Here is an 18,026-nt window from a genome sequence, read left to right as displayed (position 1 = left end):
CAGAACTCCCTATGGTACCCATCAAAACAGATCTTTTGTTGGGAACTATACTTAAACCTGGATGTCTGGAAGGACATTAACTCCTATACAACATATAAATAATATTACTTATGAGCTGGAAATACTATTTTCCATTTGAGAGATAAGAGAACAGTGAGGAAACAAGGGAAAAATTGATGTACTTTAATCAGTGACTCCCAGTTGAGGATTAAAACACAGTTTTAAACTTCAGCACAGGCAGGACTTGAACGAAAACGTCATTTACACTGCAGAAATTTTACTGATGTTAAGGTCTGCCCTATAATCTCTAACTGTGGAAACACAGGTGTTCTTTTAAAAACCGTATTTAAATTCAATGTCAAAGAAACAACTTTAAAAAAGAATGTAGCAAATGGTGAAGAGGGTGGAAAAACCCCAAATAAATAAACAACCAAACCTCCCTACTTCCTTACTGAGATGAATCACTAAAAACCAAGAGGAACGGCAAAGAGAAAATTGAATTTAGTAGAGTGATTTATGAGTTATGAACCTTTTCAGACAAATAATTTTAAAAAAAGCTTCTCTTCCCTACATCATGACCCAGCCAGGATGAAGGAAAATGCATTTAAAGCAAACCAGCACAAAATCCAGCATTGACTCTGCAGAGATTTTTCTCTCTGTGTTTCCCCACATACTGTTCACTGGTTCAGACAGGAACAGTGAGAGCTGGATGCACAGCTCCCCAGCTGGGAGCTGCAGGGCCATGGCAAGCAGCCTGCACAGAACAGTTTGGAACTGCAGAGAGCTTGGCAGCTCTGAGGTTACACTGGCAGGCGACAGCCACGCCTGCGAGGGGGCAGCGGTGGAGGTCCAGCCCGCTGATCCGCGGGAGGAGGACACTGCCAACAGCACTTCCATCGGCAGGGCTGGTCTGGAATGCCACCTACCGGCTCCTGAGCCGGCAGTGCTGTGGGCAGGTAACAGAGCCGGAGCCAACACACCCGGGACAGAGAAGAGCAACCTGTGTGGCTGTCACGCACAGGTACGTCAGAGAACAAAAGCAGGAACATCGGTTTAATCCTTGTAGTCAACGGCTTCACCTTTCACAGGGATGCCTGTCCTTGAAGGCAGCTTCATTATTAATTTCACATTCAATTGAATTTAAAATAATCCTCATTATATTCGTGGCCTTAATGACGGCACACCATTTCCTTTTATTTCCTCTAGCTTATGCAAGGCATGGCAACACACAGTTACACACAGCTAATAATTTAAGAGTTTTTATAGGCTTCTCCAGCAGTATCTCAATGCTATATTCAGTGGAATTTGCTATTAATCCTGCAGAAAAAATAACAAAAACAATGCTTGCCGTCTGGACAAGCCTCTTAGGCAAAGAACAGTGTCGATGTTTCTAGTTTGTGGCAATAACGGCTCAGCAAGAACGGCACTGAAGAGAAAATCTATGAATCTTCACGGGAGTTTACAATAGACTAGAGCACACTTACTATTACTTGTGTTAGAACTTCAATATACAAAACTCTTTCTATGTTTGTCTAATTTCACCAAAATTTACTTTTAGTGTCATTGAACTCTTAATTAATTTCAAGTTAATATAGTGAAATTGATGACTACTGGAAGCTGAATTCAACTTCTGAAACAATAAACCAAGAACATGAAAAATTATAGCTATTTAGGATTACCTAGCTGTTCTAAAACTCTAAGAAACATAACTATAAAAGGCACAAGTAGCAAGGAAGAAAGGAGTTCCTCTAGACATCAAAAAGGGGAAGAAAATTCAAGGGAATATTTTCACTAGAAAATCTTCACTCAATTCTTTCCTCTTCATATTATATTTGTGTAAAACCCAAGATTCTACATGTACAAACATACAGTGGCTCTTTACCTGAAAATGTTGTCATTTTAACATCTAAGGGTGAAAGTACTTGAATAATATTCAAAAAATTTGCATCACCATTTTTGCACCTTTGCCCTCCTCCCTATTTCTGTTTGGATTTTCTAAAATGCATTTATTTTTCTAATTGCTTCTGATCAAATTTCTCATTCTATTACCATTTCTGGATTTTACAAAATAAACAGAAAAGCACAAAATAACAGGATTGCATTCTTCTGAGGGCAGACAGGCAATATCACAGAAGAACAGAAATGGGACATAAAGAGGGTAGTACATAACATGGAAATAAGAAACACTGAGACAGATGAAGGAAAAGGCAAGCGAAGAATAAAGAAAAAAATAAAACCTCAGGAATTTAAAATGCAAGCAAAGCTTTCAAATGTGCCTTGAAATGTACTTCCAGTATCAGATATTGCAGCACTGTCTGGCATTACACCTACCCAGTAGCACCAAACAGTCCAATTTTCTATAACATTTGAATTAAAAAGTTTATCATTCTGCAAATATTTTCAAGCTGGTATTGCAAGCAGAAAGCAGAAACTCATGGAACACTAAAATATGACTTTTCAGAGAAGGGGTTATAGGGAAATTAGTAACAAGAATGCAGAGACAAAAGATACAGAAGTACCAAAATACTTTAAAGAAAAACAATTAAAAAGCTAAATATATCTATGGGATAGAAAAAAATACCCCCCTCAAAGAACAAACTCATATTTTTTAACATCAAAGTCATGACTGACAGTTCTGCTACTGGCTAAACAAGTGCTTACTCTTCAAAGCTGCTGTGTTTGTGAACATTTAGCTTTGCAGATAAAATAGCAACTTCTTCCCAATCCAAACAGGAGGCATGGAGCAAACTTGTTATAAAACAGAACTTCCTCCTGCATTTCTCATTGTATTTACAGGTCCTGTTCAACTTTCATCTTCTAGGGCAGGGGTTGAGGGGGGAAGTCTTCCATTTCTGCTAGAATATAAAGTACTGCAGTGTCAAACAGGACTGAAAACTTTACATCTTCCAACCAGTTCCTCCTATTCACTGCGCACAAATACATTTTATATTTATTTATATTTAAAAACTACAGAAAAACTGGTTTCTAGATAGTTCAGTTCACTGCTCCTACCTGAAACCTTGCTCATGGACGAGGCAAAGCTGCAGTCAGTCTGCAGATCCCCCTCACTTTCAGAGAGGGACAGCAAGTGCAGAAGGCTGGGTCTTTCTGGTTCACTGTCCACATCAGTACTGCTCTCACGTACCTGTTTTTTGTAAATACATATTTGTATTAGCTACTGTTAGTTACTGTTTCAATCTTAACAAATCACATAAAGCAGGACAGACACAAAATCAACAGTAAAAGTTAAAACCCAAACTGTTCACATTTTTACTTTCTCTATAAATCAACAGTACATGAAGAAATCATGGGGGAAAAAAGTATTATTAGAGGATTTCTCAATATTAAAAGACTTCTAGTGAATACATTTCAATCTGCCACAATGACCAGAAAGTTGGTAGCATATAGAATCAAAGCTTGATGAAATAAGTAACTTCATGGGAGCAGGCAGGACACGATTGTAGCTGCTGATGCATTTTGCACGGTTATTTCTATCTACTGATTTTCTATGTCAAGACGAAGCAATATTTTTAAATAAGCAGTTTTAAATACTCACAGAAGTATTTATCTCTTGAAATAGGTAAAAAAAACCCCCAGAAATAACAAAATAGACATGTGGAACCGTGTTCAGATGACATCCCTCATAATGAAATGACATTTTTACCAGCCAGATATCTTGAACAAAGAATGTTTCTGCTGTTGCTTTAAAAAGATAGCAAACATCTCAAGGGATTTGAGCTTTCACTTACTGATAATGCTTTGACAGTTTCCCCGGCTGGTCTGTTGCAATATGCCTGTTTGCTCTTTTGAAGGTAACACCTCCAAAAATTGTACAGAACTTCATCCTTATAAATACAAATGGATGATTAGTACAAAGTTTACAAGATCATTAATTGCTGAGAGAACAGAGTGTAATTTCTAACTCAGGAATCTGAGTAATATTCCATCTCTAATTTCACTAACTGTGATTTATAAAATATTTTTTAAAATTACCAGAGATACAAAATTTGATTTTATATGGTCAATGTTTTTAAAGAGGGAGTTGAGTCATTTTAAAAATTAAAATTTGTTAAAATAACACCTTCTGTAACACAACTCACTGACATCTACATACCTTCATTTGTGGACATACTCCTAATGCTTCTAAAGCTTCAGCTTGTTTCTTGAGTACAAGTTGAAAGCCTTCACAAACATACCATTCACAGCTTCTATCTAAGGGGGAAAAGAAGGCGGTTTCTGTTTGTTTGCACTGGTTTGGGTTTCTTTAACCTTATGAGCACTTATTTCCACTTAACATTGTTCCTCTGGTACCAGGACAAAGACAAGTTTCTCTGTTTAAGACTTGCAGGTCCTAGTGCATAGACCAGCTACACTGAATACTCCATTAACTTCCATTTATTCACAGCCTTAAACGAAGAAAAGTTACTGAACAAGCACTGTTCTCCACACGTTTCCCAAGAATAATATAATTCACTATAACATCTAGTGTGGCATTTGTAATTCAGTGGAGCACAGTTAAATGACCAGTTTAAAATAACTAAGAACGTGCCATTAAAAAATGAAATATGAACATTTGTTTTCCATCCCTGGCACAGAAACCTGGAACATTACAGTAGTGAGTCAGGCAAAAAACAACCAAACCATCATGTGCTTCACCATTCTCTCCCACAGAATCATATAAGTTTAAATGAAAGAAACTTTCTCAGATATTCTGAGGTTCTAGCAAATCTCAGCACAACATGAATTTCATAAGGAGTGGGCCTGCTCCAGTCAATTCTCTATTTCTTCAGGCTGCATTACATCTACTTTTCACCCTCACCTCTCTCTGTTTATTACCAGCCTCTTCCACAAGCTTTCAGTTTTAGAAATTTTCTCTGCATTTCTCAACTCCCTTTTCATTCTCCCCACACCTGTTCTTCATTACCTTTCCTCCCAATCACACCTTGCCTCTTGCTATCTTATAGGTTATCTGCTCAAAGCTTCTGCTCTGCTTCAGTGATGCTGGCTTTAACTCTTACCCACAGATACAGCTTACTCCTATAAATGCCTGAAAACATAGTGTAATGTGACTGCACTCACAGAAGGGACTGAGTGAAAGTAAGGATTTCTTTCTGCAGAAGCCTGGGGGTCAATTAATGACCTTCCCAACAGGAGAAACAAAAAGCATGAAGTGCTGAGTACATGGCCCAGGCTTTAGGAGCTACACAGCATAAGGACAAGTAGAGGTGTTCAAAGCAATGTAGCAATCCACTGCCACTGCAGGAGAGCAATGGTAGATCAGCACATCAGAGACAAGGATAACCCCATGTTTCATTTGGTATTGTAATGCAGCTTTATTTCTGAAAGTGGCCACAACAGTAAGAGATCTATCCAGTCATCACAGAACACACACACAGCTCCAGCAACAGCCTCACCATGATATTCTTATGGCATAGATCCTCATACATAATGAGCATTATTCTTCTGAATCATGAAAAGTAAAAGTATAAAAGTGACTCTGGATGAAAGATGTAATACTGGTTCAGCTATTGGAACTCCATGAAAACTCTTCTATGTAGTTTTGTGCAGGTTACAGGGACAAGTACCTTTAACACAAGCCAGTCTGAAACTCTCTAAAGAGCTGGACCACCGTCATATCTCACCAAGACAAACAACTTCTCTGGTTTTGTGATAGCCATCACAAGGAAGGAACAAAGGGATCACCACACCTGAATGCATGCCACCAGTATCTTCAGCGAGTATTTACTTCCATGAATCAAAGCAGCAACACGTAACACACAGCTCAGTTCAATCAAAAAAAACCAAAACACCACTGGGCTCACAGAGGTCACCTGAGGCTCAGGAAGTCACCAAAAGTGATTGCTGAAGGTTATAGCAGCATCTAGGGGGTGTGTTTTGTTTCCACTCCCACAGTCTTTCCTAGCTATCTGCTTTTGGTCTCCATCAAAGACATAAAGGCCTAGGTGAACCCTGGCTGAACAGCCACTGATGCAAAATACAGATAGAAACTCATACATACCAGTTTTTTCCTGCTTTCTTGAACCTTTAGAGATTGTCTGGACTCTTGAATTAGTCATAAAATCAGTGTTTACAACTTCTCTAGTTCTCTGCAAAACAGAGGAGTATTATCTTACCAAGCAAAAACGCCAAGTCTAACTTGCATGGATTGCCCCACCACATAAAACACAATGGAGGAACTTATTCAAATTTCCTAAACTAAGAAGAGGACAGGACACTCTGAACTCTTCATTCAGAAATTGCTAAAATAGAGAATTGCTATCACGGTCATACAGGTGATGTGAACCAGAGTTTGCCTACATTTGTACTGTAGTAAAATGCAGCAACACCCAGGCAATGCTTCTAAGGTATCCAGAGAGCATCCCAGGACTACAGCAACACAGCAGGCCAAGATGGCTCATTCTAAATTTTATGATTTCAAGGAACGTTAGTCTTAGTGTCAAGTAAAGCATGAAAAAGGAAAAATAACAATACTGCCTTCAACTCCTAATGTCAAGGAGAAAAACCTAACATTTTCTTAATATACAGAAAGAAGCAAAATAAACCTTTTCCAAGGCCAGTAACTTAGCTTTTTACCTCAGTAACATTGTGGCAAGATCTGCAATAATATCTGCCTCCATCAGTGAGACCCCAGTTCACTTCTGAACATTGGGCGCAGCGTTCATTAAAATCTCTCTGAAAGGAAAAAAAAAAATCACAAGAGTGTTTCACAAGTGTTTGGGTATAAAAAATGGCACTATTACCAGGCTACTGCACAGCTTTTGGGATTATTCATAGAGAATATTTACACCTTTTGTGTTGGCTCTGGTTGGTAACAAGCGATCATCTCCTTTGTTATCAGCCACAAGTAACTCTAAACACGGAATTTTACCTGGCAAGCACTAAGAATTCCGTATGTAAGCATGAGAATCAGGGGAATGGTGATCCACGCCTCGCACACACGTGGCGTGGCTTAAAAAAATAAAAGCCACACATCAGAAATGAAAGCGGAGACAAAAACTAGAGGGGGAGGCGAAAGGAAAAATAAATTTCTGGAAATGCGAAGAAAGCCTGCACCCGCCGGGAGAGAGGGAAACCAACAGATTAAAACCAACTGGTTTTCAGAGGCGCCCCACACGTGCGTGCTGGGGACGGGCAGCTCCGCCGAGCCCATCCCCGGCCAGGACCGAGCACCGGCCAACGCCGAGGGGCCGCGCAGGGCCTCGCCCGCCGCCGCCGGGCCCCGCTGTGGGCAGGGCCGGGCAGGACCGGGCCGGGGAAGGCAGCGCCCACCGGCGCCTCCCCCACTATCCCCGCAGCCGCCGCACGCCCGGCGGGGAAGCACTGCCCGCGCCCCGCCGGCGAACCCCGGCCCGGCGAACCCCGGCTGCCCCCCGGCCCCACCGTGTCCTCCTCCTCCATGGCGGCCGCGCCCGGACCCGCACCATGACAACCGCGCCGCGCGCCACTGCGGCCCGTCTGGAAACGGCGTCCCCGGCGCTGGCGTTCCGGGCACCGCGGGGCCCCGGCCGGACGTGGGGACCTCGAGGGGGACGTGGGTGCTTCACTGAGGGGACGTAGATATAGGTGTTAGACATTAGATAAAAGGAAGAAATTCTTTACCGTAAGGGTGCTTAGGCAGTGGAACAGGTTGCCCAGGGAGGTTGTGGATGCCCCATCCCTGGAAATGTCCAAGGCCAGGTGGGATAGGGCTTTGAGCAACCTGGTCTAGTGCGAGGTGTCTCTGCCCGTGGCAGGGGAATTGGGGCTGGGTGATCTTTAAAGACTCTTCCGACCTCTTAACATTTTGTGATTCTATGATATGTGTGCTTCACCTTTGAAGGGGACTTGGCTGCTTCAAGGGTTGGAAAAGACTTCTGAGATCATCAAGTCCAACCTAGGACCAAACACCACCATATCAAGTAAACCGTGGCACTGAGTGCCATGTCCAGTCTTTCCTTAAACACCTCCAGGGACAGTGACTCCACCACCTCCCTGGGCAGCCCATTCCAATGTCTAATCACCCTCTCTATGAATAAATTCATCCTAATGTCCAACCTAAACCTCCCCTGGCGCAGTTAGAGACTACAATCACATGCAGTTTAAGATTAAGACTATGTGTGCCCTCCCAGCCCGCCACCATCCTCTGTGCTGAGCTCCTGCATCCTCACCCTCCCATCTCCCTGATCAGGTACACTTGGCTGGTGACCACTGAGGCTGAGCTGAGGCTGTTGGACACAGACTGCTACTGCCTGTACAAAAGGAGGCCACAGGAACTCATTTAACTACGTAAAAGTGCTTGGAGATCCTTGATGAGGGAAACTATGATCTGAAATTCACTTTCAATTAAAAAACAACACCCAAACCTCCAGATCTTGATGTAGGTCTCTAATTTCTTGCATGCTAATAATAATGTTTAAAGATGTCTAAACAGCAAGATCTGTTATTGCAGTGAATTTGCCCACAAAATTGGAGAACAGGTTTAGGACCTTTTAAAAAAAAAAAAAAAAGTCCACTAAGTGAAAGCATGGGAAAAAATTAAAGCTAAAATATACATAGAAAGAGGTGAGGCTGCTTTGACAGCTGTGGTTACATTGATGTTGGAGGATATGTACAGAGCTAGAGGGGAACTATTTGTGTTCAAGAATAAAGTTATTACTCATACCAACTGTGATCTTTTTTCAGTGTGGGATGAACATTTGTAACACCCTTTAAAGAGAATTGCACATATAATTCCTGCCATGTTAAAAAGGTGATTGTCAACCTCACAGAAATGTAGCTAATACTTTGATGAAACAGATCCTACTTGTGATTTTAATTTCCATATTTTTTTCTGTGGAAATACTGTTCTGGGAAAGCAAGGCTGTTTCATGTGACAGAAGGCATTAGATCTATTTCTAATGAATTTCCAAGATGAAATACTACCTTGAAAAAATATCAGGGCATCTGTATCTGCGATAAAAGAGGAAGAGTTGTGCTCCAATACGGAAGATAAGGCTTGGCTGCTGAGAGCGGTGCTCATGTGTGACTCCAGGCTGTGAGCCAGCATTAGGCCTGCTCAGTGGATTTAACTAAATTGAGGAACTCGTTTAAATTAAGCCTGGATGTGCCACTTTGATGAGGCAGGACCTTCGAGTCTGTTTTCTAATTACAGCTGGTCAATAAAATATTAAAGAAAGTGTGATCATTGGACTGCCATTTTGTAAAAAACTCGAACACTTCATGTTCAATGGCAGCAGTTGCAGATAAACAAGGGAAGAAGGTGGGTGACTGTACAGGGAACTGCACTGATGTAATTGTAGGCGTATTGGTGCAAGGCACCAATAAAGTTTTTGAACAGGCAAGCCCTTACTCTCTGCTTTTGGACAGCCCACACTGCTTTTCTGAGCTGCATTTTCCATGCAGGTGAAACAGATGTGAAAAGGTAGCAAACTTTGGAAGGGAACTTGTACAGTGACTGATACTGATATTACTAGTTACTTATTAGTATCCAGGCTCTCCATAAAGGCAAAGCTTCTATCCGTATTTCTTCTGAATTCCATCAACTAATTAGTGCACACTACTAATCTGGTAGAAAAAAATCAAAGCATAATAGGGTTAGCAAGTCTTATATCTGTTTCTTAAATATTTTTTGAAATGACAGGTATAAAACCGGTTTTTCAGCATATAAAATTATGTGTAACCTTTGTCCCTAATTACAAGTTACCAAAGCATACTGATAGGGGTATGATAATTTCAAAGCCAGGAGACAGACTGTCTTCCTGCTTTGGCTCACTTTTCTAATTAAGATCATTATGCATAGTAGTCAGATTGATTTGAGGCTTAGATAAATAATACGTCCTGTTGTTTCCATTGATTTGAATTTTTAATGAACTGAGTTCCATTGCTGATATCACATTTCTGGCTCTTGACTGCAGACTTTCTACATGCGAAAATGTAAAAATTACATATTGGACTGAAAGACATGTCCCTTGGCCTATCCTTTGGGATATTGCTCATGAAATTGTGCTGGCTCCAGGATATAAACTTCTGTAGCAGAGATTCTCCCCAGAGTCCTTACTCATTGTCAGACACCTACTACAAAGAGTTAGAGCAGAAAAGCAACCTCAGCCGCTCCAAAGATTGTGCAGATGAACACAGGGCAGATCTACCAGATTCAAGTTTATGGCAAACGTACACAGTTATTAGCACCCACAATTTCATCTTTGCACCATCTCTCCATGGAAGAACTCATGTTTAAAGACAGACAGAAAACAAAAGGGAAATTAGGAGAACAAGAAGTAAATGGCTTCACTCTAACCAATACTTAGAGGAGAGAAAAAACCACACTGCAGAAGGGGTCAAGGGGAAAAGCTGTGCCAGCAGAAGTGCGGTGGAGGCAAAGGCACAGTGAGTTGTGCAAGGAGCCGACAGAAGAAGGGACAAAGGTGGGAACAGCAGCAAGGCGTAGGGGTTGCAGCAAGCTCGGCAGGGGAGGATAACCAGGGAGGGGCTGAGCTCAGCAGAGCTTTGAAGGAAGCGACAAGAAGAATGAATTTAAAGTTACAGCTTAGACACACCCAACATTGCCTTGTGATAGTTACTGTTTATTATACAGCTTCAGCTTTCAAATTTTATTAGTTAAATATGTTTCTAGCCCTGCTGTGGAAGACTGAAAGTCCTACCTCAAACACCCAAAAGAAGGGAAAGTGAATATTTTTTTTTCCAAAGTTTAGTCAGGTTTTCTTAACATTTTCTTAGAACGTAAGCGACATGAATTTTGATTTTTGACTACCAAAAGCAGCAGTGTTGCACCCAGGAGGGAGGGCAGTCCTGTGCACCCAATCTGGGGTTTACACCATCAGCATTTGCTTTGCACATGTGCCTATCTCACATTTGCTTTGCAGCCCAGCCTATCTCACACAGTCACACTGCAGGGCCACAGTCTTGTTCCAGTTTCACCTGTGGCTCTCCATGCTCAGAGAACTGTTAATGCTGTATGGCCACCCAGCCAGGGGTGTTTGGAGACACAGACTGCAGGGCAGGACCTCACATTCAGATGAGCTGCTGTAGGAGGCAAAACTGTTTGGGAGGCCATGGTCATATGAGGCCAGCCACAAAGTGATTTGGGAGGTCTGCTTGGGGATGCTGAAGTCTGACTGGAGACAAGTAAATACCTCATTGTAGGTCCTGGCCTTCTAAGGCAAAATCTCTGTCCTGAGGAGTACCAAGCTGTTATCCTGCTGTCCACACTAACAGAGACTGCACCCCTTGGTACATGATGACTATGTTAACATGATCCTACAGAGACACAGAGTAGGGTAAGGACACTTCTAGGAGAGAAGGTGATATTAGCAACCACAAAGGAGCAGAGAAGGCACTGAATGTCCCATTTCACATTCCAGGCATATATAATGCTTTTATTTTCTTATTTTTCAGAATTTATTGAGTAGCTAACATGAAATATTCCTTGAAGTTGTAATACTTAAGTATTGTCTGTGTCAGACTTTGTCTAGTTTCCAGCTCTAAAGGGAATCTTGGGTTTCACTATAGTGTTGTGCATCCATAGAGCACTAAAGATTGTTTTTAAGATCATTCTTGGATGCATTTAATCCACAAATGCAGTGGTATTTTTAAAGGAATCGAGAGCCACCTTGTGGAGCTGGGATTCACAAAGGGTCTCCAAATAATACTGCTGGCAACAGCAGCTGCTCACTGCTAGAAATTCAGATCCAACATGGTCCTGGAGATTGTCAGTCTGGGAAACATGCACCATGCACATGTCTGAGCATATTCAGTGCACAGTGCATTACAGAGCTGCTCTGCTGACTAAACCTGGAGAGCAAACAAAGATGCTTGTGGACAGTGGCAGACAGGAATACAAAACTGTCAGAAAAGTGCAGAAAGCAGCAGAATCAGGGAAGCAAAGTAACATATTCATTATGTCCTACATGGCCTTGTTGTGTATGGGGTGTTGTTCATAGGGCATTTTTCACCATATAATTAATTAAGCCCCAAAAAATGCTGATAAATTTTCTTAAGATTTCTGTCACAGGCTTTTTTTCTTGTGCAGTCATTCATTAACATTGAGAATTAGGATTGTCAGAACTCAAATACCAGCCCATACTCTATAACCAGAGAAATAATAAAGATGGGATTACTTATGTGACACCAGTAGTTGTTTCTTTGTGGAAGTAAAGAATAGTCATGGTTCTGAGGCTGCAGCAGGGACTCTGAAATGTTTCATTTACCATTTCTCTCCCACTGTTTCTTACGATGGACTCTGAGCTCCTTGTCAGTACCAATATGTGGATACCAGCATATGGTCTTGCCAAAGAAAGAGGAATTCAATTTTTTTCAAAGTCTCTTGGTCTTTTCCAAGACCTTTATGCAGCAGCAACTTTATCTTCAGCACATTAGATCATGTCTTAAGAATGTATTTTATATAAAGACAAATTTTAAAAAGTCACTCTAAGTAGTAATAGGTCTTAAATACCTAAAGAAACACACACATACACATACCCAAAGAAACCAAAAAAGAGAGCTGTGATGCTCGAGTCATTCTCCAGGTGCTAGAGAAGCCAGTGTTGAGGTAAATGGTTGATAGTCCACTGATAATCAGCCTGGTTATTGAATCATGACACAACTGAGTCCAGTGCAGTCCTATAGGCTTTTACCCATCTTCTGCTGAGTGAATGTTATGTTCCAGAATCTTTTTAAATTAGTTACACACTAGCAGAGCTCTAAGTTAAGTTACATGTCAAAATAGATGCAACTTTCACAATCCGTGTTAAACCAATAGTCACTTGTATCTGAGAGCACAACAAAGCATGTGACAGCAACCTGAGAAGTCATTTTTTTTAGACCAAATCTTAACAGCCAAGCCCAACAGATCCTTTATGCTTAATAGGGCTCAGTTTTCCCCTTTGTTCAAATGTTGTTTTTGTAAACAGGAGATATCTATGGGTATCCTTAATGGTTGTTTCAGACTGGATTAATTTTTTCCCCAGTAATTTAAATGTAACCACATATAAAATGGCATGTGGTAGTAGGAGAAAATTCATAAAAAGATGCCACAAGGCTATGGCAAAGAGTCAACAACTTCTGGTTTTAAAAATATGAAAGTCTCAAAAAAACCCTGCACCTTTTCCTGTCGTACTTCATTCCATCATGCTTCCAAGAGGCCATGGTGCATGTATGCATAGAACACTGGGAGCAGGTTTCCAATGCTTGTTCCAAAATAACATGATAGATGATTCCACATTATAATAGGTAGAGGTGAAGGACAGCCAAATCTAGAAGAAATAGAAATGAGTAGAATGCAATCCTCTATTTTCAGAATGTTCCCAAGCTTTGGTCTCAAGTCTGCACTTTTCAAGTTGTCTCTGTCAAGAAGGGAATGCAGCAGCATTCAGGAGAATCCAGAAGAACCAGTAGGATCACCTTAGTCAGGGAGCTGTACTCTTCAAAACCAACATGCTTGTTCAAGGTTACAAAGAATGTTTGATAAATGCTGCTCTAAACTAGACATGGTCCTGGCAAAGTGAATGTTCTGCAAAGACAATTAAACCTACAATAGTATTAATTATACCCTTAAAGTAAAGAAAAAAGTATTGTTTCTCAATTTCTATTCCTAACCCACAATACAAAGCTTTTATGATAGCTTTTACTGTAAAGACTTACGTGGGATTGTGGAGTTTAAAAGAAGAGTTTAGAAAGAAAAATCTTCTGTCCTAACTACAACATTTAAAAAAGTTGCAATTAAATTTATAGGACCCCCTACAATTCATGATCTTTTTTTTGAAGAGTAGGCAATAAAAAGTAATTGTGAGTGCTATTAATAAAAATGAAAATATAGTAAAGTAGAGGCATAGCTTTGCTTTGATTTACAATCTCATTTCCTCGGTGGCTTCTGCCCTCCATTTCTCAACATCTATTTTTCTGTCCTTTCTTTCTGAAGAAAGAAAAGGTCACCATCCCTATTCAAAATTTGATTAAGCCCGTAAGTTACAGCATGCTATGAGACCTGAAATGCTTCACAGCAGTGTGAACATATTATGCTTCAGCAAGGCTCAGTGCTGTTTTGAGCTCACCTGTGCACTGGGGTATTTGTGGTGGTGGTGTTACTAAATAGACCAAAATGACAAAGGGATAGAGCCATGATGATTCCTTTTTTGGTCTCACCCCTGCATAATATACTTAAAAGAACTTATTTTTGTAGATACACAGAAAGGACACAAAGGAGAGCTTTGTTCCTGCAATGATGAATCACAGAATCATTACAGAACAACACAAAATGGTTGAAACATCCAGTTCCAACCCCACTTCCATGGGCAGGGGTTCCTTTCACTAGACCAGGTTGCTCCATACCCCACCCAACCTGGCCTTGAACACTTCCAGGGATGGGGCAGCCACACCTCTGGGCAACCTGTTCCAGTGCCTCACCAGCCTCACAGTAAATAATTTCTTTCTAATATCTGATCTAAACCTATCTTTGCACATCTTTGTTTTAATTATTAATTATATGATGGGGACATCAAAAATGCAGAAAGCTAGAACTGAGGTGCACCTGAGACCTGTTTGTTCACAGCAAATTGTATTTCAGACCTGTTTTGTCAGTACAGTTCTAGCAAACTTTTAGCTTAAGAGGGTGCATTTCGCATTGACAAAGGGATCATGCATTATAATTAGGAGGAAAATGCTGAAACAAAATTTTAAGAGCTTTTGTGCAATGAGGGTGAGAAAAGGAAAGCTAGGGATGTATCATGCTATTTTCAGCTTTTTTATATGTTCCATCTTAAAACTTAATAGTTTTTAAACAATGTAGTTTCTATTGAGGACAGTAGTTTAATTATGATTGAAAGTTGTCCATCTGGTGGCCTTTTAATGCCATTAAAAGTACTGATTGTGTTCCTGCACTGGTTGATTTTCTGGTTTTAAACATAAAGCTGTTTGGTTGTTCATTAAAATATAAGCTTCAAGATGCCATCCAAAACTCATTAAAAGACAGTAGAAATTTTTTCACTTATTTCAGTGGACTTCTGGTCATGCTCTCTTGGACACTGACTTGGCATACTGCATGTAACTTGACATACTTATGTGTGTATACTGCAGCAATTATCACAGAAGAATGTATTTAGCCTTAGCTCACCCTTGGGAAACAGAAGTATCGCTGTCACCACTTGCAGATGCATCTGTAGATCTGCACACCACGAGTTGTCTTAGTCAGATCAGCGTGTAATCCTGGAGCACATAATTCTGGAGCAATAGCTTACTATTGCATCAGGGATTTCTCTCCCTGCCATGTTTTTATTATTTGTTTATTTATTGATACCTTCACTTCTGTTCCTGGCACATGAAGAACTTTTAAGTAATTAATTTCCTTACAGCCTCCCCTTCTGGGTTCAGTCTGCACACAGAAAATGTTTCACTTTTGCTATGGAGGTTTAAAAAATAGCAAATCTCTTTCCTTATCCCTGCTGCCCAACCAAGGCACCTCTTCAAATGAGCTGTCCTTGGAAGACACTTTGAAAAGAGGAAGGTGGGATGCAAATCTGCAACATATGGAGTGCTTTGGGAATCTCACCCTTGCCCAGAGGAAAATCCAGCACACTACTCTGTAATAAAGTCACCTTTGCTTAGTGGTCTGCTCATGGTCTGAAGGTAGTGTGTGGAATCTTGTGGCCTCATGGAAAGGGGATTTGGGGCTTGATTTTACTCAAGGATTTTTCTTCCATTGTAGCTTGCTTTCTCGCATGAATATAATGTGTGGTAAAAAGGCCACGTGCCCAAATCACTGGTACCTTCACAATCTTTATTCCATTTCTTCTTTTTAGCCACGGACATAAGGCACTATGTTCTAATTCAAGAATACACCCAAGATAGGGAAGGTATAATTTATTGATTTAAAAATTCTAATATACTCTAAGTATCCTTCACAATTGTCAGAAAGGAAAAAAATGGAGATCTGAAAGTCAGACCAGGAATCTTATTTTCATCTTATCCCTGTCCATAAGACAAGGGCAAACAAACCCAAACAAGAGCATAAACAGCATCCACCCATCCCCAGAATTGCTCACACCATTTAGGCAATTTAGAGCAGTAAACAAAGATAAGCAATCTGCATAGAAGCAGCTTTAGGTGACCACAAATGGATACCGCTGTTTAATTCAACCCTCTCTCACCTAAACAAGTTTGTTTTCTCAGCAGTGTTTATTTGTATTAGGGAGTGCTGGGGAAAAAATTCCATCCTCCTCCAGATTATCTGCTTCAATGTTGTGAAAATTCAGTATTTCCCCAGCATGAGAATATATTCCTCCTACAGACACACTCTGTATTTTGTGGTCTTGCCAACATTTGTTAGCTCGTTGCTTTTTCCCCTGTAGCTCATAGCATTTAGCTGGGACTAGAGCTGGTCTCCAAAATGGGAGAAGTCCTACAAATCTCAGTCTGGAAGGGAAACCCTATCTGATCGGCATTTTTGTCTTGAGAGGCAAGAGAATGGGGGAAAGGATAAGTAAGGCAGAAGCAGATATGTGAAGGTTTGAAAAAATAAATTGGGGGATAGTGACGGGGAATGTTTTTCCTCTTTTTATAACTTTTCTGCTGCTGAACAATGGAAATGGTGAGAAAAAAAAAAGTAAGAAAAACTTTTGCGTGAAATATATTTTTTTAAATCCACAATGAAATAATTGCTTGGCTAAAAGTTGAAAATTACAAACACTTAAAGTTTTAAAAATGTTTTTTCCCTAGCTCATACACATTTCAATAATTTTCACTTTCTTGTGAAAACATACAGTATTAGGGAATGGCTCATTCTCTGTGGTGCTGATGGCCTGGACACTGGAGGCCAAGCTTACTTAGTCCTTACTGAGACATAGATTCGGTAACCTCCCAGGTATGGGAATTCGGTAGAAAGAGTCCATCCATTCCAGCTTGCCTTCATCTGTCTTCCTTCTTGACTTCCTGTGCAAAACCAGACTTGAGAGGGTAGAATAAAGGAACCTCTGTTGTTTTCTCCCTCTCTGGAGTTTCGTGGTCTCCCTGATCAGGCAGAGGGGAGCACCTGGGGCTGGATGGGGGTGCGGAGCAGGACTAGTGTATGTGCTGGGAATGGAAAAGGGAAAACAGATGTAGGATGAGAATTTCTGTATCAGCAACTACATTCCAGAAATGTGGGGATATCACAGTTCTCCCCTATCTACACCCACAGACAAGAAAAGCCTGGAAATATCAAGAGGCAGATCAAAACCCACAACTTCTCCAAAGAAATTTGGGCTACTTGCCTGATGCTTAGGGCCTGGCATGTGAGCTTTGAACTTTTGGAGTGATAGTCCCTGAGATATCTAAAGCTTTGCAAAGGTAGTGAGAAATTGTCTGTATTTGCTCCTCTACTGCACCCCAGTGCAATCTTTTACCTGACAAACAAAAGATCTGCATATACAAAGTGAATACATGAAATTGGTGCAGAATTAACATCTGAAGTGAAAATCTGCCCTCTTTCCAAGCCTATTCATTCACGAATCCATGAGAAAAAATGACACATGGTTTATTAGTTTACTTTGTGATTTCTAAACTTGCAGGAAGGTTCTTTCAACAAAATAGTATAATAAAGTATGTTAAAATAATCCATTCACACAGCAAGTCTGAAATAACTTTGAAGCACAGGCTGAGAATGACAGAAAGTATTCATATGTGACCCTTAGCTTCAAAAGAGTTAAGAAAGTGCTGGCAAAGGCACAGAGATTTATATCCACCCACACAGGAGAACATACATGGCAGTGTAGCTCTGTAGCACACAGGGAAACAAAACAGTCTAGCTCAGAATTATCCTTGTGAAGGAAAAAGTGCACTCTGCCGGGTAGCAGAGAGCTTCCAACCCAACAAACAGATCAGAGACTTGCACTCAGGGCTGAATGCTCCATCCTTATGTCTCCATCACTCTTTGGGTAGTGCGTAACAACAGCTAAAACTTACACACATTCTGGATAAAAAAAAATTAAATTAAAAAAAAAAAGGTGGAAAATATGTTCTAGGTCTTTGTAGCATCC

General features: G+C 40.6%; 1 protein-coding gene across 2 annotated transcripts in view; it reads right to left on the bottom strand.

Moving 5' to 3' along the window:
* Positions 1 to 7,472, bottom strand: part of TAF1B (TATA-box binding protein associated factor, RNA polymerase I subunit B) — a 46,693-nt gene extending 39,221 nt beyond the window's left edge. The window contains exons 1-6 of one of the 2 annotated variants that reach the window (XM_032683485.1): positions 7,402 to 7,472; positions 6,595 to 6,693; positions 6,020 to 6,107; positions 4,115 to 4,212; positions 3,750 to 3,845; positions 3,013 to 3,145 (exon numbers count right to left, since the gene is read on the bottom strand). In XM_032683485.1, coding sequence (XP_032539376.1) covers positions 3,013 to 3,145; positions 3,750 to 3,845; positions 4,115 to 4,212; positions 6,020 to 6,107; positions 6,595 to 6,693; positions 7,402 to 7,419 — 532 coding nt within the window. In that variant the 5' untranslated portion in view covers positions 7,420 to 7,472. Of the gene's footprint in view, positions 1 to 3,012; positions 3,146 to 3,749; positions 3,846 to 4,114; positions 4,213 to 6,019; positions 6,108 to 6,594; positions 6,694 to 6,889; positions 7,150 to 7,401 lie in introns of those variants that run through there. The other variant, XM_032683484.1, reaches the window with a different exon arrangement.
* Between the last annotated feature and the right edge of the window lie 10,554 nt (positions 7,473 to 18,026).

This window comes from Chiroxiphia lanceolata, chromosome 3 (genome assembly GCF_009829145.1).
Source record: "Chiroxiphia lanceolata isolate bChiLan1 chromosome 3, bChiLan1.pri, whole genome shotgun sequence".
NCBI lineage: Eukaryota > Metazoa > Chordata > Aves > Passeriformes > Pipridae > Chiroxiphia > Chiroxiphia lanceolata.
Note: the sequence above shows the minus strand (reverse complement) of the source record. Positions and strands in the feature narration are given on the sequence as shown.